Here is a 27,112-nt window from a genome sequence, read left to right on the forward strand (position 1 = left end):
ACATAATGACAATTACACAATTACATTAAAATGTAATTATTATTTTATCATTGCATATGATTTGATATGGCACACCCCTAACTGAGATATTACAAAATACAAGAATTTTGTCAGAGATGTCATGATACTAATATTGCACTCCAAATATCTCCATATATCCAGAAGTAAAGTAAAATAAATAATACTGGACTGATATAATCGGTCTCTAGTAGATATCTCATGGGAAATGAGAACAGTGTGAACTTTTCTTTTACTAAAAAGAGCAAAAATAAAAAAATAAATACTCGTTTATGATATTCAAAAATGTTGCCGATATTGTTGTGTGCACACCCCTAATGACAAGCACTTTTTTGAAGGCACTTCTACATGGTGAAATACCATGCAAAACTGCTGTTCCTCACCGTGTAAGTGTTCTTATCTAAGAAAAATAGAACGTAAAAACAGCAAACAGACAGATTTTGCAATAATTCACTAAGAAAAGTGACTAATGGAATTCAGAATTGGTCCTGGGCAGGGTCAAGTTTATTAGAATGTCATTTTTTAAAATATCGCTTAGCCCTAGTCAATATTAAGACGTAAACAGAATCAGGACTTCCATGTGCCGTACCAAAGACAGGCTAAAGGGAAGAGGGAAAGGAAAAGAGAGACAGCGTAGCAAACCGCTCAATTGAGAGATGGAAGAGTGGAAGACAGAATTGGAGCTCGGCTTGGGTCGTGATCGGACAGACAGGGTTTATGCCTTCTAAGGGAGTGTGACAGCCGGCCGAGCAGTGGAGGGTGATGCTTGTTTTACACCCTTGACTGGAGACAAAGCCTTCCAGCTCAATGGACCCAAACTCCATAACTTTGTTTCAGTGTGCCCGGCACAACCAGACACACACATGCACAATGCAGTTAAGATATGTAGCAGGATCTAATGCCATGCTAGGTTCTGATCCTGAATATAACAAATTAATCATTCACTGCTTTCATATACAGTCACAGAACAGCATATACTGTACATGCGTGTCTGAAAGATGGCTTCAGTGGCTCGAGTGAGTCACACAAGTATGTGAGCTAGTGCAGGTGAACCTGTGCAGAAAGGACACGGGGTGACAGACAACCAGTCCAATTACACAGCAAGCTGCTTAGTTATGTAACAATCACTTAACCGCTTTTCTGTCCCCCGCAGTAGCAGAGCTGCCAGGGACCCGTATTACACGGAATCAGTCTGACCACTCTGTACGTTCAGACTGGGGGAAGCTGTCCTTCCTGCAATCACATAACAGCTGGACCTGACCTCAGCAACACCGGGCATAACTCCACACTCTTAAATATACACTCACTTTAAATTATCCTCTCAGTGATTCCACAGAAGAAGCGCATTTGATAATGTTTGACAAAGAATCACTTTTGTGATATGGGAATTCTTGAAAAATATGAGGTCTGTATATCAAAATATATAATTCCATAGATCTATATACACAGCACAATAAAAAAAATTAGCATCATCATTGCAATGTGGCCATGTGCTATAATACGTCAATATAAGGCACATTTAATTAAATGCTGCATCATTTTTTTTAAATATATTGTAATCACACTGTTCTCATTTTTTATCTCATACTTTTCATGACATAGATATTAAAAGCAGAAGATGATATTTAAATATAATTAAGGTTTTGCTTTGAGGTAAACGTAGTACTGACAATAGGTGAGATGAGAAACAAGCAAACAAACAAACAAACAATAATACTAATCCTGTGATATGCCATGAAGGTCAGTATAAAAAATAAAAACCAAGTATCAAACATACAGCAACATGTGGGGCTAAAGGAGTTTACTTTCACCCCAACCTGTTCAAAATCAATAAAAGGGAACTGTTTTTAGTTTGCTTTTTGTACCCCACTGTTGCACCAAAAACAATGACCTCTGAAGTCCACATATATCTCCAGTGAAATAAAGCATTATTAGCATTTAAATTATCATGACATTCTGGACCCACTATTGCAATGTCAGTTTTTTATCACACTGTTTTCATTTTCCATGACATATGTATGTATTGAAGGTTGATATTAAAGCAGAAGATGATACTCGAATATAAAAGAGATGGAAGACTGAAAAACCTTTACATCAAGTTCTATAGCATCATTAATAGAAATTGTTGAAGCATTGTCATAGTTTAAAAAGCATATTTATTTGATAAAACATGTCTGAAAAACACTGAAAAACCCACTAATGCATTCTGACAGGCTGCCACTGCCACTAGTAAACCAGTAACAAGGAAAGGAACAATCAGAAAGCAGCAGATATCAGGTAGAGGCACTTTGCTCTAGCTTTTTTACTTTGTGGGATGGAAAGTTTAATAGCTTTTCAATGCAAGGTAAAAAACAATGGTGTAGATTCTTCTCAAAGGCAGTGGATTATCTATTGTTAGAGACTCATTTCTTCTGTAAAAGATAACTCCCTAATGCAGCAAAGAAGGAGACATTATTGACTTCTCCTGCCAGCTGAGTACACCAATTACAGTGCTTGAGCAACACTTCTTGCAAGGGTAACTTTAGAGGTATTTCTTTGGATCATATGCCTTGTCGACAATAATTGAAGCACCTTACTTTACCTTAGTAAGACTCTGCTTTAAAGCAACTAGTAAATCTGCATGTTAAGTTGATTAAGATATACCAATTACTGTACACCATTAAATTCTATAGAAATTAAGCCAAAATATTGTCATACTGTCAAATTTACAACAGTCCATGCTGTATTAAGGGAAGGTGAGGCCAGGCATGCACACTCATACGGTAGACACAACCCTTCAACCTGACCAAGCATCTCAAACCACCTTCATTGAGTTTACGATAGCTCAAAGGACCAGAAGCAAAAGCTATTTTTTCACTGGATGCTCGTCAACATGAAGTACCAGTCATGAACTTGTTAGCAATTTACATACAGAAAAATATACCGTAGAGACTTTTAAGAGTACCACAGTGGAAAAGTTAAAATCTAAATCCTTTAACGAAATTATTTTAAACTACATTTCAACTACATTTACTACTATAAAATGTTCATAACTATGCAATTGCACCATACATGAACTGGTCACATCTAACGTGTTCCAAATCCAAATAGTTAGAAATAGACGTTAGAGTGCAGGATGGCTCACCTTGGTCACTGCTCTCCGTTGGCGAGTCTTCATGACGCAAGAAGAACTTGACCTCTTGCTTCCTGGAGCCCCATTTCTGCAGGTGTTCAAACATCATGTGGTCAAAGGGGATTGCTCTTTCTGTGAAGAAGAATGATCAGACTGTTAGAAGCAGCAGTCATAGACTTTATCAAGTCAAAATCCCACAAGGAAATATCTTAAGTATCACTAGCAAACAGATATGAAAGCGAGGACAAAAGATGGGGATTGAAAGACAGGGCTGACGTCTTTATATCAAAGACATGGATCCTTCTCTGACCCTCTGCACAAAGAGATCCTGAGAGGAGTTACGGAGGGAACAGGACCACACCCAAGAAGAGAACATAAACACACGAAACACTGAAGACCAACCCAAATGTAGCTGGCTTTCTGCCAAAGGAATACAGAGAGCCTGAATGGGGGAGGGGTAGTTTTGTTAAATTAAATCACTGTTTAAAAGTGATTTTCATAAAGGAATTGTATATCTTTACATGTAGAAGCTTCCAGAGAAAGTGGAAGTGATTTTAATACTTTACACTTTTCCTGTAATGTAAAGGAAACAGTAGCTTGCACTTCACTTAAAATGATGCTGTCTGTTTATGTAAGAACTAAAAATTTGATTTGTAATCAAAAATCGTTCATGTACTTGAAGAAAAGAAAAAATCTATAATTTTTAAAATATTGCCCAACCCTAGATGGAGAGCATTTAAAACATATTCCAGCCTCTGGGAGCAGGTGGAGAGACATCTGGAGTTAGAGCAGCAACCCAAACAGACAGAGGGAGGACAGACTGAGAGAAAAACAGAACAGAATTAATGGAAGGGGAGGGGAGTATCAAATAACACACAATCAGATAAAGGTAACAAATAGGTCAGAGTGCACATATTGAAGAATGTGTGAGTGATCTGGCACTCTAGTCAAACAAGAGGCATGCTACTCTAATATTTAGGTGTAGAAATAAATCTGTGCAACTTTGCCCAGATTTGGAGGAAGAAACATTATTAATATTGAAATATTAAAATCCAGTGTAATAGTGTTTAGTAGAGAATTCACACAATTGTTAACCAGTCCGTTTGAATCTAAAACTAAAATGCATTTGACGATACAACTAAAATCATACATAGCTCCTTTATGTTTAGGTATTCATGGGTATTTTTATAAACTATAATTCTGAATAAGAAACAAAGAAGAGAAAATCACTGTTGATTTTGGGATTACATAATTATTACTTTATTTTATGTATATTGTTTTCTTTTGCTATCTTTTTTTCTTCATGTTTGTTTTTTAATATCCTGTTTTAAACAGACGTAAAAAAGCCTCTAAATCTCGATTTAGATGGTTAGTTTTACATGGAGAGGTGAGGCTCCATGTCATTCATTTTTTATGGACTGCACACTTTTGCATAAGATTGTATCACCGTTTACCTTTTGTAAAACAATTTATCAACATGACATTACCGTATTTTTCACACTATAAGGTGCACCATCAATAAAAGTCTATTTTCTGGCATATTTTCATACATAAGGCGCACCAGATTATAAGGCACATTTTATACGACTCTAGTAAGGAACAAGAGTGTTAAAATGTTTCCCTTCAAATTCAGCAGGTCTCACAGCTAAGCTAAGCTAAGATGAGTTAGACAAGACAAACAAGCAGTGGATATTAATCTACACAGATTTCTCTCCTGAAAAAAGTTAAGCATCTCTGTTTATGTAGAGTAAGCTTAAATTATATAAGCTTACCTATATAGAGCATTAGCATTAGCAGCTAACTGGTGCTCCAGCAGTGCTAGCTGGTAACAGGTCGATATTACTCACCTCTAAACGGTCAAAGAGCTAGTGCTTAGCACGGTTAGCGGGTAATGCTAATGCTGCCCCAGCAGGGCAGTTATCAGCTAATGCTTATGCTGCAGGAGAACTAAACTGAACCTCCTGTATAATGCTGCAGTTTAGCAGAGAGGCTTTACTGCTCCTTCATACCTGATTGGTAGAATTCATATAAAGGTGCACCAGATTACATGATGCACTGACGATTTTTGGAAAAATGAAAGAATTTTAAGTGCGCCTTACAGTGCGAAAAATACGCTGTATATATTATATTATATTATATGAATCCTGTGCAAATGTGTGTAAATTGTCTATCATATTCAGTTTTTAAGTTCAGAGGCGCCTAAGTCAGCATTCAGTTTTGTTGTGCTTATAAAGGTTTTAGAGTACAATTATGGCTTCTTTACAAGTAATGATAGTATTAGCTGAGTCTGCTACCAGTCAACATCTTTTGAACACTTTAGAGGGTGGATGGCAGGCAGATTCCATAAAGATGGGAACATAGAGTAAAAAAAAAAAAAAAACACATAAAACCGACTATTCATCACCATCAGGCCACTGGATGGATAACATTGGTGGGGCAGATGGAGTGGCTGAATGCAAGACGAGACAAGCACTCATCCACACAAGGAGCTTAGTGCTAACATGTAATGAAGCAGGGATGGACTGTGCACAGATGGACTGCACAAACAGAGCAGAAATCTGACAGAACCAAAAGGAAATAAACTGGAAGAGTGATCAAGACCAGATGGAACCAATGGACAGCTGACAGACTAAAACACAAAACAGGTGCATCATAATATCAGTTGCATCTCAACATTACACTTTTGGTGGATGTTCATCTGAAGCTATAATCTTTATTATTATATTACAATTATCAGAACTGGTGATACACACAAATCTAAAAAGCAACAACTAACAAACACCGAAAGGCACTGTGAGGTGAGCTGTTCATTTACGTAACCCCAAATGTGGCCATATATTGTGACAGGAGGACATTAAATGGAGAGCAATGGTGTGCCGCAAGCAATCACCATCACTTACTTTCCACTAATGGAGTTAGGGGCAGTAGGCTGCTTAGGACTAAAAGCTGTGGTGATGGACATTTTGTTAGACAAGAAATTACATTTTGTTGAAGAGGGTGATGAGCACACCAAAAGAAAGACACTTTCTGAAAAACTGTTTTGGCCCATGGCTTTTTTTGTGAAAAACGACTAAACAGAAAAAAAAAAAAAATACTGGGACAAGAAAGGGGGAAAAAGAGCACAACAAATGTGGCAGGGAGAACTTTGGGTTACATTTCTAAGGGCTTTTTAGTTCACTGTTCATTCATTTATTCATTCATTCATTCAATGTCTGAGACTACACTATATATGGCTGCAGTACTATTGATGACAGGGTTAATAAACTTACTGACATACTGATAGAGGGATATAAAGCCTCCAGCACTGAAATGTGGAGCAGTGGAACTGTGTTCTCTAGAAAGTGTGCTGTATCCAATACCAGTACTTTCAGGATGAGCACTGGAGAAGGTGGAGGTGACCTTGATGGTGGTCTTAATGCAGAACGCAATCAAATCTGCAGAGAACGGCTTCAAAATCTAGTAAATAAGCCTTTTAGAGTAAAGTTACTTTAAGAAAAGCAGGGTATTTCAGGGTATAATATCGCTCACGATATCCAAAAATGTTGCCGGTATTATCATGTACGATACGATATGGCACACCTCTTGACATTTTGGGGAACAACCTCCTTCCCTCAGTTAGAGCATTGAAGATGGGTCGTGGCTGATTCAGAAACTGAAGTGGCCTCTTAATTTTTTCTAGAGCTATATGAGATGTGGAAACATCAATGTTTAAAATCATGATTACTTTTGTGGTTAAATGCAATTTCTGAAAATCAAACTGTCTACATTCCAACATCTAGCATAAAATCGTCCCAAAAAATTAAAAAAAAAAAAACATAAAAAGCTTACAAAAGGGGGTGGGGGGGCAAAATCCTTGATGCCACTGATTTTGTAGAAAATATTGGATTAACAGGTATACAAACATTTAGACATACAATGTCTGTTTGCAGACTTAAACTTAAAAGCTCAAATAAATCTTCAAATGCATTTTGGCAACAACAGAGTAAACTGTCTTTAATGAGTAGCTCTAACTATACACTACAAAAATATTTCCTCGTGTAAAATTCTGCAGAGACTGACCAAAACATCCACATCCTGTCCTCAACAACAGTAAAAGCTAGCAATTTAATGCAAACTTCATGAAATTAAACAGATGTTTATAATAATCTCTCCAGAGAAGTCTAAAAGCGTACCATTGCCACGCCACACTTCAGCCAGATGGCAGCCGCTCTCCCCTGGTTCCTTGCAGAACTCCACCACATCACGACACGTCGTCTCTGGAGTGATGGGCACCTCTGTCAGAGCTTGCTCACCATCACTCAGATACACCGTCAGAATCATCTGGAAGACAGATAAAGAGAAATATCATATTAACACAATGGTTAGTCTATAACGTGGATGCCCAAGTCCAGCCATGGTGGTCTAGTAAGAGTTTGGCTCCAGTAGGCACATGCTTGCATAACCCCTGGTTAACGGATTCATGACTATGAGATTAGACTCATAACTGCTTCACTTATTCCAGACTTAGACACTACAAGTCCAGCAAAGTCCACGATCAAGAAAGCGCAGTGAAAATGTATGAAAATGAGTTTAGTAACTGATATTTGACCATATTGTGATGAAAAGTTTACTTGATGATAATGTTCTTTGTTGTTCCTGGTATATATGTAAAAGTAATGTAGCGGATAGTGGCTGAGGAAAAACAAACTGTTGATCCTTACTGCATTTCTAATCTGAATGAATTCCTGTTTATTCTTGGTCACATTCTAGAATCCTGAAATTTGGTTTACTCCAAATGATTAAATATGATAATGACTTATTTTACAAAACACACTTTAACATCTGAGCACCCTTAATGAGGCTCTTACCATCTTTCTTTCTGACATTTATGTTACAAAACTGCTAGCATGCATCTACACACACTATAAACACTGTAAATATGTAGGTTATACTGGATGTTAACAACTAGCTGCTCTTTTCTTTTTTGCAAGTTCTATGACTAGTTCTATCAGCAGTAAAGATGACCATAGACAGAAAAAACAATCTTTATCTTTAAGCACAAATACAGCAAAAAATAGCAATTTTACTTTTCTTTCAAATTCAGAAAAAAGTGATAATTTTTCTATAAATGAATTATCAGTGCAAACTTGATACTATACTGTCATTAATGCAATTAATGCAAACTACTCTTAAATCATATAAAACACTAGGGGCAAGAAAATTTTGCAGTGATCATTTCTGCCAAGTGTCCAGAAATGACACAAAAGAGAAAGTCTACCACATAACCTCACAATGTCCGAGTTCCTTCAGTTTGGAATGATTACAGAAAGAACATTAGGACTTCTGGCAGCAGCTCATTCTACTCTGTGCCCTGCAGATGATCCCAGTGAAGGCAGCAGTTCAAATTTGCTGCATATAACTCAAACATTCCATATCACTGCTGAAAGATAAAGTAGCTCCAGGGAAGAAGTCACTTACGTCTAGTCTATCCCAGGCCATTAGACATTCTGATTGAGGAGGAGGAGCAGCCAGAGTGTGTCAGGTTGACTGACAGGTGGTTAGTGAAGTTCCAGGGGTAACAGTGACACAGAGGAGACTGATGGGTAGCTATGCAGGTGCAGAAGAGCTGGCAAAGCTCATTCCTCTCCTCAAACTCCCTGAGGCCTAAAGGACTGGATGGTGGCAAACGAGGGCTCTTGTACTGATGGAAAGCCAGGCACCATCAGAGAAGCTGAAGTTATTTCACTTGTCTGTGTCAGGTCACGACAAAGCTGCCCATCTATTTTCTCTCTCTCCCTATCTTTAACACTCACACACTAGGCTAAGGTAGTAAGTAGGCTGTCAGGACACAACACAAGACAAATGGACTCCAGGGAGTTCCATAAATGGGCTGTTTTGCTTTGTTTAACACCAGTTCTGGTGCAATAACCCACAAAGTCAGGCCCACAGCCCAACCCAAGGTACATTGTCTAGAATTGGTCCAGTTTGTTTTGGTTTCACACTGCAGTATAGAGAGAGCACATAAGGGCATTTTCACACCTACACTTTCTGGTTGTTCAGTCTTGGTCCAAATCAGTTAACAAGTTTGCAAACTTAGAGCATTTTGCCCTTGGTTTGGTTTGTTTTCACACAGAAAAACTTTAAGTGCTCATGTGTGTGTTACAAAACCATGGGAAAACATCCTTGCAGCTTATTGGTCAAATCCTCTGGGGTGGGAGCATGAAAGTAAATACAGGAAGAAGGTGTGTCCAGTGTTCCGGACTAGAGCAAGTATTTCCGTGCAAATTAGCACCGGGTAATTAATTACCTTGGCAGTGTACTAGGTTAAACTGAACCTGCAAAGCTGTTTAGATCAAGTATTCTGAATACACTTGAGAGTTGAGTCAGCCACATTCTTCCCACAAACAAACCAGTGAGGTTTTTTTTCTGGCATTTCAAACCTGCAAAAACAAAATCACAACATGGACGAACCAGAGTACAGAACAAATTACCCTAAGATTCCTTTCATTTGTTTGTGAATAGGGGTTAACACAGCTACAGTACCAGCAAGAATCACACGCTTTTGTGCCCATACTGCCGCTTAATGTGTGTGAGAAGTAGAGTCACATTTCAGCACCGGGTCGTTTTCTTGTTTGATTGCTTAAATGGGTGACAACAGCCTGCCTCAAATTCTTGAAATTGGTCTGAAAATTTGAAAAGTGCTGCTTTCATACTTAAAACTAACCAAACCTTGGTAATATTGCTGGTTTTATTTCATGAATTTTATTATTTATTTATTCATTTATTTAATTTCAATTTATTTAATATACAACGAAGTGGCTGCCAAATCAAGGTCTCTCGCTCTTACACACACACACAGACACACACAGGACAAAAGGGAAAAGAACATATTTAATCAGAGATGAAGGGAAAGTACACCTTGAGGGATGACAGCACAGGGGGCCTTAGTCATCTGCTGAAAAGCTGGATAATCTGAGAAAAGCCCCTGTGAGAAGATTTGACAAGACCTTGCAGGGGCTCAAAGGCTAGTACACACACACACACACAAACATACAGACACAAACACACAAACACAAGGCATCAGAACCAAAAAAGACCTATTTGAAGACTAACTGACCAATGAATGAAGAAAACTACAAATGTTATTTATATGAAGTGTGTTCTCCTGTTAAATTTAGACATATGAGCTTCATTTAATGAACATTTTGCTACAAAGAATGAGTGACAACACTGGTAATTTGTAATTTGTTTTAAGTTCTCAAAATGTGCTCCACTGTAAACAACTGCCAAAGTACACTCCAGTTCATACATACATTTTGCAGCATGAAATTGCAGCACAACCAAGAAATGAAAACAAAATATCCTTCATAAAATTAAAAATGTTCCTGATGTTCTTCAATGTACCAGACCTCTGGTCTTATTTACCACAGGGATCCCCAAATGGCCTGGCCCTGTTTAACACAAACTCAGTACTCCTGACTAGAGATCACAGATTTGTAACTCTACGCTCATGCTCTATGCATGAGCTCTACACTATGCTTTTCACAGGGTGAGCACACAGAGCTTTCAGACCTTGCTCACGATCAAACCTTCATGGTAAGCTAGGCCTTGATCAGCAAAGCATCGTCCCACATGCATCACAAAAGTAGTTACGCTTGTGACGCTACAGTTGCTGTTAGACATTTACATACACTTACCACAGAAAGAATGTGACGTCAATGTTGAGCTTTCTTTGGGAGCTATGGTTTTTCTTTTTGCTGGAGCAGAATGAGTGATAACATAGCTAGGCCTGTTACAGTTATGCCAATGAGTTACATCATTATAATTTTTGCTGACCTTGATATTACCCCTTGTGTTCACTCAGTGAGGAAAACCTATTAACATAAATGAGTAGGTATACTGATTTACTGATTATATCAGGTATACTGATTATACAAATAAGATACTGATCTTATTTGTGTTATGTGCAAATGCATTATTATTTTATAGTATCATTATTATATCTGTGACATTAAAAGTACTTAGAAGAAAAAAAAACATTGTTTTAAATTATTTTTGGGACAATATATCCACCAACAGAAAAAAAACTGCTGGAGGGGTAAAATATACATACATCTAATTAGATATTAATTTAGTGGTGCTGAATGTTTCAAAATGAAAAACAGAAAACAAACACACACAAACAAATTAAATCACAACATACTGCCATGCACAGAGTATCACAAAATACCAAATAATATATTTTACATAAATCCTTGTTTCATGTAACATTTTGTTAGGGTTAGGTATTAGAGTCTTTACTTTTAAGGTTACTGACCGAACTACGTTGATAACTAAACGCTGATTCATGCCAAATCACTTTGTGGCAGATTTTGATTTAAGCATACATTTAGGGCAACGGAGAGCTGAAAGTGATCTCAAGTGTGGCAATTTTTTTTACTTAATACAATCAATGCTCTCTGCAATATGACAATACAAATGTGAAATACAAAGCTGGCCATGGAAACATTTCCAACCTGAGCAAAAACTTGGCCAAACAACACATGTAATATCTGAGAAGTGTTTACATGCCAAAAAGCCTAATGTAATAGCAGCTACTAATATAAAACACGCATGTCTGCAGCCATTGCCAAAGACCATTAACTGAGAAACAACTAACTTCAGAAACATTTTCAGGCAAGTGTCTCCAATACAGTGTGGAAATTAGGGGTGTGCAATATCATATTGTACACAATAATATCGCCAACATTTTTGAATATCGTGAATGATATTATACCCTGAAATATCGTCATATTACCTACCCCTAATTATCACACTGTTCTCAGTTCCCATTATATATCTATATCTACAGATTATATCTGTTCAGAACAACTGAGTAATAGTACCGGTTCAAATGTGAACAGTACCTAACTCTCATATCACATTGCTGGCTACTGCTGCCTTCAAGTCGTGTTGGAAAAATCGTACTTACGAGATGAGAGCACATCTACGACACCACAAACTCGTATTTACCAGCGGGAAACTCTCTAAATTTCCCAGTTGGGGGCGTGTCAGTAACAAGAGGTCAAAGCAGCTTACAGTATGGATCCCGCTCCTACAGTAAACGGTAAAAACGTTGTGCTTTTTAGCAATAGTTTTAAGCTGTTCAGGTTGTTGTTGATATTAGTTTAGAGGAATAGGAACAAGGAATAGTCTAAAGCGTTAACTCATGCACATATATTGACTTTATACATATATATATATATATATACGTATATATATATATATATATATATATATATATATATATATATATATATATATATATATATATATATATATATATATATATATTTTTTTTTTTTTTTTTTTTTTTTTTTTTTTCCTTGGAGTAGGGCAAAATAAACCTCCTGTTTTTTTTTTTATAATAGTAAACCAAAAGTATAAACAAAAGGATTTTCCTTATGTTGTCCATTTACACCCGACCAAAAAACCCTTGAATGCAGAGTTGTACAAACAACCTCCAACCTAGGAATTTCTGAAGAGATCTTAAAGGCAGCATTCTTCCCAATAAACATTCCTAACACTGACCTTGTGTTCATTTTGGAAAGAAAAGGATTTTTTTTTATATGTATGCTGCCACTTATTCTGGTCGTTTTAAGAAATTATTCAAAATTACTGCTGAAGACAATGACACTGTGAAGTTAAACTTAATGATGAGCAGTTCAGATTCAAGGCTTTACTTTTAGAAAACCTTTTCAATTGTTATTCTAAACAAGTATTAAAACCCATCAGTGCAAATCCAACCAGAACACTTTCAATGACACAACAAGCTAGTTGTCAGTACTGCAGCAGCGTAGCACCATCCTAAAACCTGAATACATCCTTTCTTTCAAAAACTCTCTTTTCTGTGAAAAGGACAAAATGAATGTGATGACAAAAAGGTGCACCACTGTGATTTTTCTCTGCAGTAGGAAGAGGACGGGGAGCAGAAAAAAAGGACAGCCACTATTCAGATTCAGATGTCCAAGAGTTTAGGAAGCAGTTGCAGCCTTCTTTGATGAGATTAATCGGAACAATGGGGATGAAAAGATTACGACTGCCAGCAAGGATGAGAGAGCACACAGCCCCTACTGAGTATTTCCATTACCACCCTCCTCCCAACATCAATACTTCAGACCTAATCCATTATCATAATAACAAGCAATTCTATTAAGTGCAATAAAAGCAGGACTATTGGACAGTGCTGAAGAAGGGCGACTGATGATAATCTTGGTGATTAGAGCGATTTCCTTATGGTGTTTGGGTATAAATTACACATTGATCACATTAAAAAAAGGAAACACTCATTTTTAAGCACTTTTGAACACTGTGGATCAATGCTAATAACTGACTGTTTCTGGATTTATGCAATGCCAATAAAACAAGGCCTGGAGATTTATTATGATGTTATTTGTGAAACTTCTTTCAATTTAATTCTATACTCACTGAATATTGTTTAAAGGCTAATATTAAGCCAACGTAACTATAGTAAAGCATGCCGGGGTACTGTTTGCTTATACTAATAGGCTAGCAAAATTATTCTCATTATGATATATATATGTACTGTAAGAATACAATCACTTACTAAAAGTGTGGTCTCAGGGTAGAAGCCCATCAAGACATATCTAACATCAAGACACTTTAAATTAGACGATCACTATAAAAATAAAACTTACGCAGTAAAAAGTTATGTAGTTTACTTATAGATGAGAATCTGTTTGTTTAGAAGCACCCTAATGTTGACACCCCTTCTCCAAATATTAATTATGAAGCATTTAGTTGAGAATACTATAAAATACATGTTTCTGTTGTAAGAATAAACATTTTTTTTAATTACCACACTCCCCAAACCTGCAACAACTAATCTTACACCTAATTTAGCTTAGCTACATTTTAGCTACATGTTACTGTGGTAAGAGATGGGCCCTCCCACCTTGCAGGCCAAGTAAGATCATCACCTTACTCCACTTGGATGCAGTCCGTCCTCTCCTGCCCTCTCTCCTCAGATGTTGAACATGCTCTTTCCCCCAGGGCTTTTCCTTAGACAGGCTGACCAGGCCACGAAGGACAATGGTTACAAACTTCTTCATCCCGCGGGCATCAAACAAGACGACACACTGCTACAAACAGCCCTATGTCCACAGGACCCTTTGTGCCTCTCTATCCCATCACAAAAAACACACACACTCAGAGAATTAAGCAAACAGCCCTGCGCAAGAAGGAATCCCTGCAGAGAGGAGCCTTAAAGAGTCATGCTCGCTGTGCGACTGCTGAGAGAGAGAGAGAGAGAGAGAGAGAGAGAGAGAGAGAGAGAGAGACTGAGGAGGGTGCACTTCTCATCAAGATTGTAAAGGGTGCAGCATTACCAATCCCCATCCAGAAGGATGTTCAAACCTAAAGGTGCTGCAGGGAGTGGGACAGGCACTTGTATGTATGCTCATCTATATGCATCCTGCTCCTATATACACATAGTCCAAGCTCATTACACTAATGGCCCTTTTTAGCAACAGCAATGTAAATTTCTGCCCTGGCACAGTGCAAACATCAAGGATCATCACACATGAATGATCACATTCCATTATATAGCCCTCGTATGTTAATCCTATAAACACAGGCTTTAAACAAAAAGCATTTAGGCCCTGATGTGTGACTGTCTATCACACCATCTTGTGGGGAGCAAGCACACATTTGCTTGAGTCCACACATTTTGGCTGGAAAACTACATATAGCAGATATCTAGACAGACAGCCCATTAACAATCAAACTCATCCAATAGCTGGACAGATCCTTAATGAAGCTGAAGAGCACACAGAAAAAGGAGTAGGCGATCACTGAGCTCCTTTTCCTATAATTAATGAATGATGGATGGTCCCATATTCAGATGTCATGATGGAATAGGAAGCAGAGACCTATTCTGAACAGACAGCTTTTAATTATGAATGCCAAAGTAGATCCAGCTGATAAAAGCTTTTTTTTTTTAAATAAGGGGAAAAGAAAAGCAGCTGAGTGACCACTATTGCTGTTAATGTCACTATAAGCAATAATCTCAAACTTAATTCAAGTTAGCTTGGCGATATTACTTGTCCAACAGGTAAAAGGAAATTTAAATTGGATGACATTTTGGAACAAAACATGTCAAAATCCCAAAAGCTTAAAAGCTGAAAACAGGTTAAACATTGGCTTTTCTAATACTCCCAACTCTTATTTGAGGCTAACCAGCTCCGTAAATAAGTCAACATTTGTGGCTAGATATGTTATCCCTTTTTAAGTATTATAAAAAAAGAAAAATATTAACATGACAAATTTTGTGTTGTTTTTTTTTTCTCCACTCAACCTAGAAAATTGACTTGCAGTAACAAGCAAATCGGTGTTTAGTACTTAAATAACGAACAACATTTTTAATCAAATTATGTGCTCACAATGCAAGTGTTCATCTGAGCTTAATAAATCAATAGTTCAATTGCTTGTTGCCATAAGAAGTCATTTTTAAGTTAAGGAAAAATGACTTTTAAAAATTTAATGTTTTGGACACTGCAGTGCAGGGAACAGGAATAGCAGACATGACATTTTACTATGCATTACACTTTGATTTATAATTTACACATTTTTAATGATAATGCAGTGTTCTTAATGCATTGTTTTAAGGAAGTATATAAATCTGTTTATTCATCTGTTTATTTATGCATAGTTGAATAATGATAGTTTGGTCTCTTCATTAAAAAAAACATTCTGCAGTAGCCATTGCATTAGCTGTAAACAGACTAATTCCAAAACCATAAAACAGTTGTATAGTAGTCTTTACTCACTGTATTTACACCCCAAACATTTAATCACACACAGATGACTAAGTAAAGCCGTTTGTGGTCAAACGCAACAGCTACTTTGCTGTAAAAAGCCTTAATCAGGCTGTATGGCCAACCACATGAAGCTGTGAAAGACAACCAGGTACAATATTTTTGTTTGCTAAATGTACAGCAACAATTTTCAATAAGAATCAGAGAAATTACAAAAAAACGGAATTGAATTGTTTTTGGTACAGTGTATGAGCTTTATAGTAAGTAGGCTATTCTCCTGTGGGCAATCACACAAGAAATTAACTTGCACATTGAGGTCCACAGTTAGTGAGCATTATCTGTTGCTTTTATATCTTTGTTCATTGTCTTTGCTGTAGATATTTCGTTAACTAGAGTAAAACAATAAAGTCCTCCAGTATTTTTTTGTACTAAAATGTACATGTGGGTCTACAAAATGTTCAGGCTTACTACTGCCCCCCCCCCCCCCCTCAAGTGTTTCATTACAGTTGTCGACTCATAAGCTTTTTTAATTCCTTTATATCAGTAAGAGCTCCCACAAAGAGAATTTGGCCAGCTTTGATTGAGAGCAGAAACTGAAACAACAGGAGTTCTGGAAACCTGAGCCGTGTTAAACATTTGCAGGCACCACTTGCCCAAAACATTTTCTTCCTGGCTAAGAGCTCAGCACCCTGAAAAGAGCAGAAAATTACAATAGTGTGAAAGACTAGAACAGTTTGGCCAAACTAATGCTCTAAACTGGCACCGAGTTCCCATTACATCCTGCCAAGAGTTACACCACAAACTGCTAGACGGTCAGCTGCTGAGTGTGTTACAGAGGACCATAAACTACCTTTTTTCTTGTATTTTAAACTTTTCTCTCAGCTCTAATTATGACGTTTTGGAAGTTTTTATTTATTTACACTTTAGCAACCATTGTACATTTTAAGAGTTAAACAGATGACTAAAGCTCTATTTGGGTGAGTTGACATTTGCATGGTGTCCTGGGATAATTTCATAACTGTTCCTCTGTGATTTTACTTCTGTCTACATCAACTACGTCTATGTTGCACTCTGTCCTCCTCTGAGAAAATTACAGGCTGAACTACCTGCTGTTTTTCACAGAGCTCAATGGTGGTCTCATAATTTTAGTATCGCCCACAAGATTTTCCCCTACCCCAGAAAATTTCATCTCGCCTTTTTTGGCTGCTAGTACACATCAAATATTGTGTTTCCAAGCATACATATCCAAGACCCTTCGGTAACACTTTATAAACTAAAAAAAAAATAATAATAATTTGAAATTTACTTTGTCTTGAAATATTAGCTTAGATGCAACAGATGTGAATGTGACTATGTAATAGACAGGGTTCATAAACTTTTTAACAATTAAATTTCCATGACTTTTTAATGCCTTCCAGGGAAATTTTCATCACCATACTATTTTAAAACATCAGTGCAAACATGGACAATTAAACCAAAAATCAACTAAAACTATAATCGAAATTGATTATAGTATAAGTCTAAAATGAATCTGACACACAATCTTTAATAATAAAATGTGTATCAGATCCTGAGAGCTCCATTGCGTAGGGCTAAATTACTGAAATAACTCTGAGCTGACGTATTTATTAGCTCAAAATAGATTTTCTCAGTCGATAAACGGAAAGACAAAGATTTGCAGACCAAGATGGAAAAGATTTCCATTAGTTTTCCAAAACTTTGAATATTTTTATTTTTCCAAAACTTCCCTGGATTATTTTTTCGATTCTATGTCTTTTCCAGGTTTTTCATGACCGTATGAAACCTGATAGAAAAACTTAGATACTTTCAATCATCTTGTCATAATTATTGCTGCATGGATGCAAGACATCCCCCTGAGAAATTTATCTAATCAAAATATGACTTTAGACTAGATTTTTGTAAGTAACCCTTTTTTATTAGTTGCCTGGCAATGTCTCTCATTAACAGTGTTTTTCTCTCATAAATTAACCACAAATAGATTTGACTCAATTTTTCTGCAAGAACAAACAGATACAGGACAATGAATGGAAGATTTTTTTTTTTAAACCAAAAGTGTACAAAATTCATACCATACGGCCCCATACACCAAAATATCTCTGAAAAGCACAAAAGTGATATATGAGAGGGTTCCTACCCTCATCCTTCATTTCTTATTAAAGTTTTTTTCTTCTCAAGAGAGCTGACATTCATATTTGAGAAGCTCCTGGATTTCAAGGATTGCAATTCAAAGAGATGCATAAAAGAAAGTGAATTAATCTGTAATGAGGCCAGCAAAGGATGATGGAGGAGTAACAAGAAGTTTTGAGTAACTGTAAAAACTAATGGCTGAACTTGCTGGTCTAGAATCAGCTCAAAAAAAGGTTGGAAAATAGTAAAGACTTCAGTAAAGCAGTAACACTAGACAGTCAGTCTATGTTCATGTGACTGAGCCTAAAACCAGCACCAGGTTACAACAGCTCTGTTTACAAGTGTCACTGGATGGTCATGTGAAGACACTGAAAAAGGGTGCTAGGCTAAAAGCTACCCCTTGTAGTCCACACTGCAATCTCTATTTATCTAGCCAGGAGCACATTAACATGTCTAGACACTGAAAGGACACATCACTAAAAATAATTACAGGTTTAAAATTAAACCGAGCCATGACTATGCTATGCTTTGCTATATTATGCTGTTGTGGGCCAGACCATTCCTGTTAAAACAGCTGGTGAAAGGCCTGGCATGCCTGTCAGAAAAGGAAAATCAGTGCACTATTTAAAATGATGGTAAAACTTCATCTAAGCATTTGGTACCCCAACCAAGGTCAAATCACTGTTTATATACGAAAAACAACTTAAATTCAAATACTCAATATAGAGTATATGCTTGTTTTACAGCATGTTTCATGATAAAAAATGAACGCTGCATAACTACATAAAATAGCCTTTACCATCATTACTGCTTTGGATAAATTACAGAAACTACAGTAGAAAATAACTATTAGCTTTTCAAACAGCTTTATGCATATACACAAATTGTCCCATCTGAGTCCTCAACAGTTACCATTGAAACGGTCAGCATTCTTTCTCTGAAGTCCCCCAACAACAGCGCGTTAGTCAGCGCACTTCATCCTCAGCTCTCCATTGGTTGGCTGAGTCACACGCAAGCAGAGGAGACGAAGGGACAGGGGCATGCTCTTCAGCTGACTGGCTGTGTGACACTGATGGCACTGTAGTGCTGCAGGGCACACACCACAGCACCGTGCCATGTACACTGAACGTCCAGACAGCCTGCTCATGTGTCCCTATCTCAAGCTCATTGGTTGCTTGACGCATTTCTGCCAACTCCATTGGCTACTCCCAGGTCAAGACCAGAGATGACGGGATCAGAGCGGCTACCGAGGACGGACAAAGCGTTCCAGACAGATCTGTGCATCTGAATTCAAAAACCAGTCCAGACAGCACAGAAACCCAAATACGGTACTGGACAGCACTACGCATTCTGTTTCAAAACGTTCAATTTCAGTGCCTGCAGACTGAAAAAGAACCTTAGCCTGAATATCTTAACTAAGTCTGCTTGCAGACCACCAACTACTAATACCAACATCACAAGAGAATATATCTCTAAAAAAACTATATGGTAACACATACACTTAACAATAACAGTGATGGTGAGTCAATTCTCCAGGAGTACTAGTACTACTTCTTAGTTAGATACGCCACTGTGATCCTCCCAGAACTACAGCCGTTATCGCTGATCCTGTTGTAGTAACTAATAATTAAATTCAATAATGAGGCTGGACCTTACTCTGCATCACGTATAGGCTATTGTAACTCGTCTGCATTTCTCTGGGTTGTTCAGTGACAGAGCTGTGATTCGTCAGATCTCCCTGCAGCATCGGGATCCACACACACATCCTCAATCACAATCAATATTAATTAAAGCAGACACCCCCTGCATGACAGTGCCATATCAGATGTCTTATCAATATGCCCTATGCCTAGGAATATACGCAATAAGAACATACACATGTAGACAGAGGCACATAAAACACATAGTAGTATCTGGATTTTAACCAAATGCATTTATACTTGGTAGTAAAATGCATATCCAGTTAGTCTGCTGTGTGGGCAAATTAGCTCATACTTTACCATTTATTACTGGCGATATTCATTTGTACTGGGTGTTTTGGTTGTCGAATGGGTCTTAAAGAGGTTAAAGACGTTTTAAAGGTGATTTTACACTTGTATTTGTATGTGGCTTGGCCTTACCCATATACAATTTATTTGCATGAAGTTACCAGGTGTAAATGGCATCAGATAACAACAAGACGCTCATTAAAAACTACTGTTTACATCCTGTAGCTTAGCTATCACTGTGCTGATCATGACTTTACTTTAAGATGGCAGCGCCCTGAGTTTAGACTACCCTACGGGTGTTTTTTTTAATAAGCTTCTTGTGTAATTTTTAAGTTATTAGTGCCTCATTTAAAATGACAGGGCTCTCTGGAGTCTACCAATGAGGTGAGAAGCTGTGAGCCTGGATAACTTTGTAAAAGGCAATTTATCTGCCCTGAAGTGCCTGTTGTAAAAAGTGCTGGGCAAAAAGCACAAAATTACAGGATCTGTTTATCATCATTTACTACACCGAAAGTCAATTTCACACCAGAGTTCTCCTTATAACATATGTACTTTTCTCCATATGACTGACAAACAACAAATTGAAATTCCCATTGCAATACACTTCATATTGTAAAGAAACATCTATTTTAATAAGGTCTTCTATGCCTTAAGGATAAAAACAACAGCAGTTAAACCTCAAAGGAGGAAGGTGGCTTTTGTGGACTATTATATAAGTATGTTTACATTTGCTTGCATTATCATGCATTTCAATGACCAGCACTGGACTGTGAGGAGTAAAATTATCTGCTGGTCTTATTTTTTATGGTCAAAAATGGACCAATATAAATATTTTATATTGCATATGAATATGGTTCTTGCAAACTGGTTTACACAAGTGTTTTTACATATTTTTTCACAGGAGCATTTTGTAACAGTGCACTGGGTACAAGTCAAAAGCCTGGCGTCCTGACAACCCCAGTTAAGCCGTGCTTCTATTTAATTGCCACCACTGGGCCTATTTATCTGATCTGCTGAATTTACCCCCTGTGGTTATTAACCGTCACTGCAGGTCTGTGGAGAAAACATCAATTATCGGCCAGTCCTTTGTCAACTCCCTGTTAAGGCATTCTGCAGTATCCACACTTACACACACAGATTACAACAAAGGTCTCTGGAATGTAGCAAGACTCTCCTCTTTCTGACTTTCTGACTCTGAACACAGGGAGTTTCTACCTGTGGTTTGAACTAAAATAAACACCACACTCCAGCCTGTGAGCATGCACTGAAACTCCTTTCTTTCTCAAGACAGATAGCTGGTAGGCATTCATACAGTATGTAGGTATTTCCCATCATGCACTTGTGCCATCCCAGCACGAGACGGCAATCTAGGTCATGCTGAATGTCTGCTGTGATGAAGCTTCCATGGAGGTCTTTAACTAGAACAGTCCTTTGCCATGTGGGGCAGCTGATTGTGGGAACGCAGCCACTGGGTCAATCACACTTTGATCAGCCGGGCTCCGGGTCACAACAATTAATCTATTATTAAATGGCATGAAACTACAACACCAGTGACTGACAACTGCCCTGCTTTGTTAAGAAACATCCCAATTATGCAATTAATGCTGCAGCTTTTTAATCCATGTGGGTCTATGTAGAAAATGTGCAGCAAACAAAAGCACTGTTTACATTTACTGATATTAAAAAGTAGTAAAATTAAATTCAACCAGCGGTGACAGTAAACACTAGCGAGTTACATGTTTCCCTTAAGGACACCTCATCCTTGGAAAAGCAACGTAATCTAAACATCTAATAATAAGCCAGTTTCTTTAACCTTTGGGCCACAAAATGAGAGCGTATAATCATCAAGTTTTGTGTTGTTCTATGATTTCCGCAATGCGGAAAACACATACGGAATCACGGAATTTAGGAATAAAAGCAGAATTCAGACATAAAGACAAAATTACACAGAATAAGAAAATGTACTCAAGTCTGGAGCCAGTGTTCTAACATTCATAACTAAAGATGAGAGTAATGTACAGACATCATAGACAAATCAAACAGCAAAACATTTGATATTTAACAGTAGAGTAACATAATTCTGCTATTAAACATCATTGAGTAATTAATCTCAGAACTCAGTCAGCATCCAGGCAAACACCTTTCAATCCTTACTGCTGAGATCAGCTGTTCGCTGACTAATTGCTTACTAATCTAAAGAGCACATCACAAATCATCTGTTATCAAACATCAGCCATTAATTCAGCTCAGAAAACATTTAGCATCTCCAGTTAGCTGGAGACCATGGCCAGCACCTGCCACTTAGTTATAATAAAAGCCCCAGGGCAGAAATTATACATAAAAAAATATTTTTTTAAATTACAGAACAAGTAATTATTATTTTTTTTTATCGTCTGACAGCACTATTTAAAACATAAAAATCCAAAATGTGAAGAAAAACTAAAAACTAAAAGGTTGAATGAAAAAAAATGGATTTCATAGGGCCCGATTTTCAAATGATATTTCACTAATTAAACCACCTGAGAGCCAATCAGATTATGTTTCCAAGTTAAGAATTACAGCAGCTCTGAGTGAGGCTCATTGTGCACAGGAAAACATTACACTATGATACATTAACAGGTTTGTCTAAAAAACAAAAAAACGAGCCATATAGTATGCAACACTGACCTCAACCCATACCTGCGAAAGAACGACCGTACTGAAAAACAATCTGTGATAAATATCGGCCACTGATAAATACTGATCAGTCCATCTCGACCCAAAATCACTTTAGTGCACAGATGTGCAATGTGCAAAGACATTATAATGAATCATTTCATCAGAAATTCTCAGTGATTCTGAGTGGTTTCATAGACTTTAACTAAGCAACAGTTTTACAAAGCAATATCCTTATAGTGCAATGGGTCACAACAGCATCATAACGGTCTATGACACAGTTAAGATTAAAGAAGGTTTCCTTAGGCTATCTGGAATGAGGGGTGTGTGCGCGCATCTTGCAAGTATGTCAGTCAGGGGACTTGCCCTCACAGCAGGAGGCTGTAAAACAATGTTCAGAACTGACCTCGAGTTGAACCCAAGCACACCCCTACCTTCTCCTTCTTGCATGTGCTTACTGTGGCTTGACTTTAATGACAACCCAACCAAAGGAGAGGAAGTTGCTGTAATTATACTAAAACAGAAAGAAGCATTCATCTTCCTTGCAGAAAGGAAACAACTCAATCAGACTCAAGTTAAACTGATGTTCTAGCATCATAAGACTCAAGTATGTATGACTCTGAAGCTACACTGCATGTCAAAATGTCTGTTAACTGCTAGGTTATTGGTCAACCAAATGCTGATATATATTGATCAAAAGATGCTGCTTTATTTCAACCAGGATATTTAATCAAAGAACAATGCTAGGTGAGGTTTACCATGAACATAATTTTCCTACCCATATATAATTAAGAAAAAACTATATTCTAATTAGAATTAGTATTAGAAGACAATAGAAGAACAACAAGAGTTTTAAACATTATTAACATCCGAGCAACAACATTGTTTGTGCCTATTGCATTACTCTATTTTTGTTTCCCATTTTTCTTTTACCCCAATCTACAGAAAGTGCTTTTCTATGGAGATTACACCAACTAGGTCACTTTTCACTAGTTGCTCCAAATCTGCAAGAACACAAGGGCAGTCCAACAATCTGTTCGAAACAGTGAGACTTTCCAGTTAACCAAAGCAAAGACTGAAAAGTCAGCTCTCTATTGGTAGAAAGTGATAGAATCTAGATTAAAAAAAAAAACAGAAGATTAGACATACGCGTGAGGTGCATCTGAGCACAACATTAGTGAGATTAGATTAGATAAGTATTCTAAGACTAGACAGGGATTATGCCTTACTGGTCAGTCAAGGCTAATTAAGCCTACTCTACAGTCCTAGCGGCAAACCATCCACCATTGACGTATACAATCTAATCAGGTTAAAGGCACAAATTTAAAATCAAGAGTATGGTCATATAATCCTCTGAGAATTTAAAAGCTCTGGGTGCATTTACCAAAGTAATGTTTAATGTGATCAGATTCCTTCAGAGTTAATGTACGATTGATGTCTGTGAAACTTGCACACATTAATTCACCTGTCTGCACTTACAAACACTGCTAAAGAAAATAAACCCCCATACTCTCCTTTCATGTCCTCTCCATAATATATATTGAAATACGATTATTGGAACATTTTCTATCGCAATATGTTTGTTAGTGTATTTATTAATGACATTCTGTGATTGTGAAACACAATTCATCACAATTTTTCTAATATAATTTTTTTTATATCAATATAACAACAAAATAGAACAACAACAACAAGAGAATTAAACAACATTATGAACAGCTCTGTTTGTCCCAATTGCATTATTCTTCTTTTTGTCCAACTGTTATTTCCAATTATTTCAAGAAATCAGCATGGGTCCAAATCCCGAACATTTAGTCTAATGGCAAACAGAGCTTTGTACAAAGATTGTTGTTTTGGCGTACATTTCCGTATGGCTAGACTTCTTATTTTATATTTTTAAAAAACTACCTAGTAAACAGTCTAGCAACCACCTAGCACACCAAAGAAACTACCTAGCAACACCATAACATCACCCTAGCAACGACATGGAGCAGGACTTTGCAAACACCTAGAATCCAATAGTAACTTGGACTGCAATAGTAACTTACCAACTGCAAATAAACTGCCTAGAGAAATCAAAAGCACATCAGTACAGTATAAATATATAGGAATAATCATCCTATCAACCACTTAAAAAAGCAATACAACAATCTAAGTGTTTGAACTACAAATATTTTAAGACTGTTTTTTTAATAATAGATATTAAGATGGCACATTAGAATGAGATGAGAAGGAAGACTGAGTTTGGTAAGCTAGATATGAGATTAAATCCCTATTTTATTTCAACAGTAGTGACGCTGTAATTACATCGCTAAATAAAACAACACACATTAAGATCTGTAAAGAATAAATTATTATTCATTTGCAAGCTTCCGGATCCATTACATGCATTAACACATTGACACTGAAAGCACTCATTTAGAAACAACAACAGTGAAAACAAACAAAAAGTCTTCTTTTTTTTTAGGAGAAGACATGTTAAGTAACTTAAGAACCTGCCAAAGTGAAGGATCACACAAAAGTGTATGTGGATCACTGTGGGTGTTCTATTTATTACACAATTTGACAAGATGTAAAGGACAGCTGCTGATTTCAAACTGTAAAATGCAGTTTGATAGATAGATAGATAGATAGATAGATAGATAGATAGATAGATAGATAGATAGATAGATAGATAGATATACTTACTGGCATCATTTTTGTAACATCAGGACTTGAGATGAGATCTAAAAACGCGCTGCTATTCCTTATTATCCTCCTCTGCCCCTTTAACTCGGTCTCTCACACCAGTGGGGATCCTCTGTAAACAGAAAGAAACTAATGCAATTCAAAACACATATTCTAGCACCACGCTGCTATATTATATTAATGTAGCTAGCCCCATTAAAAGTGAGAAATCAGTGCTTTAGCGAGAGTTAGGTGAGCTAAGATACTATTAATAAAAGTAGGACACTGGGCATGAGGCATTCTAAGGTTAGCCAGCTGCAGTTAAGCGCTTAAAGCTAAACCACAGATATACCTACACAACTTTAACCAGCTATAAAAAACATGACACTGACTGAGGAAAAACAAAACCAAGGGAGCTAGTTAATATGGGTCAGCTAGTTTAAAACTGCGGAGGTCGTATAACCGAATTTATCAAGCGAAAGTGGTCAAAACATCTGGGTTAATACTGTCAGCAGCTGCTGAGCTACAGCTAGCGCTGTGGCCCTGCTTCCTTAGCGAGCTAAGCTAACGCTCATTTAGCTAGCTGGTTCAAACTGAACTTGTAAGCTAGTTAGCTAGCTGTTATCACCGTCCAATGCTTATACCACAGAGGATTGACTAAACACCTAAACTAGACAACGACCTGCAGCATAAGACACAAACATCCTGGAATAATCACCTCTAAAACTCGTTATGGTCGACACGAGCGAGCTAGCACAACACACTGCTGTTGGTTTGCTGGCTGAAGAAACGGGTTTGCAGACTGTAGTCATAACAAAACACTGACGAAGCCAAAGTATCTAACGTTAACCTAACGTTAAGTTAAATATAGCTATCTTTCTACTTACCTGAATCACATGGATGAAGCTGAGACAGTCCCCTCCACAGCAGACCGTGTAATCCTTGATTTGTGAAGGCAGGGCAGAAATCCTCAGCCCGATAACTGAACAGCAGGGCTGAGATCCTCCTGGTGTCTATTAGCAGCGGTGAGCTAACCCACAGCGATCCAGCGACTCCTGCTGCCGAGCTGCCTGCCCACACTCCCACTGCCCCTGCTCTCCTGCTCCACTACCCACTACCCAGATATGAACCACGAAACGAGAGAATTCTGCTCTTTCCTGCGAAATAACGAGAGAACCGCAGAAACAAACACACACCGTGCACCGCACGGAGATAACTGATGTCATGACACGTCTGAGAGGAATGCCAGGAATGTGTGGAGCCGGGATTAAAACCCTGCCAAGTATCTCAATTTGTCACACAGCCCGTGTCCCCTGCCATTTATACAATTTTAAACAGTAAACAATAAACAGTAATGCCACAACAGTATCAGCTCAAAATAATTATTTTACACTCTGATAATTTTAACTTGCTGGTATCTAAAGTGGACACGCTGAATATTGTTGCTTAAGATAAAACTGAATATAAGAAAAGAGATTTTACATTCAGTAGAGTAAAGAAGTAATGGGTTTTAATACATTTATTTGTATTAGTTTTTTTACTTCAGCCTTTTGCAAACATAATTTCAAGAAAAAAAAGGTGAATCTTCTCTTGATTTTCAGATTCGTCCATTTTTGAGTACTGTAACACAAACCTAATGATATAATCCAACTTGCAAAATGCAAAAATCAGAAAATGAAAAAAGATGAAAATCCAGAGATGAAAAAATTAAAAAAATTGAAAAATAGATG

General features: G+C 37.3%; 1 protein-coding gene across 4 annotated transcripts in view; it reads right to left on the reverse strand.

Annotated features, from left to right (window-relative positions):
• ppp1r13bb (protein phosphatase 1, regulatory subunit 13Bb) overlaps positions 1 to 26,635 on the reverse strand; it is a 63,995-nt gene extending 37,360 nt beyond the window's left edge. Inside the window, exons 1-4 of one of the 4 annotated variants that reach the window (XM_049482200.1) lie at positions 26,270 to 26,635; positions 25,404 to 25,515; positions 7,303 to 7,450; positions 3,143 to 3,262 (exon numbers count right to left, since the gene is read on the reverse strand). In XM_049482200.1, the coding sequence (XP_049338157.1) occupies positions 3,143 to 3,262; positions 7,303 to 7,450; positions 25,404 to 25,412 (277 nt within the window). In that variant the 5' untranslated portion in view covers positions 25,413 to 25,515; positions 26,270 to 26,635. Of the gene's footprint in view, positions 1 to 3,142; positions 3,263 to 7,302; positions 7,451 to 14,088; positions 14,236 to 25,403; positions 25,516 to 26,269 lie in introns of those variants that run through there. The other 3 variants (XM_007230920.4, XM_049482202.1, XM_007230918.4) reach the window with 3 other exon arrangements.
• Between the last annotated feature and the right edge of the window lie 477 nt (positions 26,636 to 27,112).

The sequence above is a fragment of the Astyanax mexicanus genome, chromosome 1, assembly GCF_023375975.1.
Source record: "Astyanax mexicanus isolate ESR-SI-001 chromosome 1, AstMex3_surface, whole genome shotgun sequence".
Lineage (NCBI taxonomy): Eukaryota > Metazoa > Chordata > Actinopteri > Characiformes > Acestrorhamphidae > Astyanax > Astyanax mexicanus.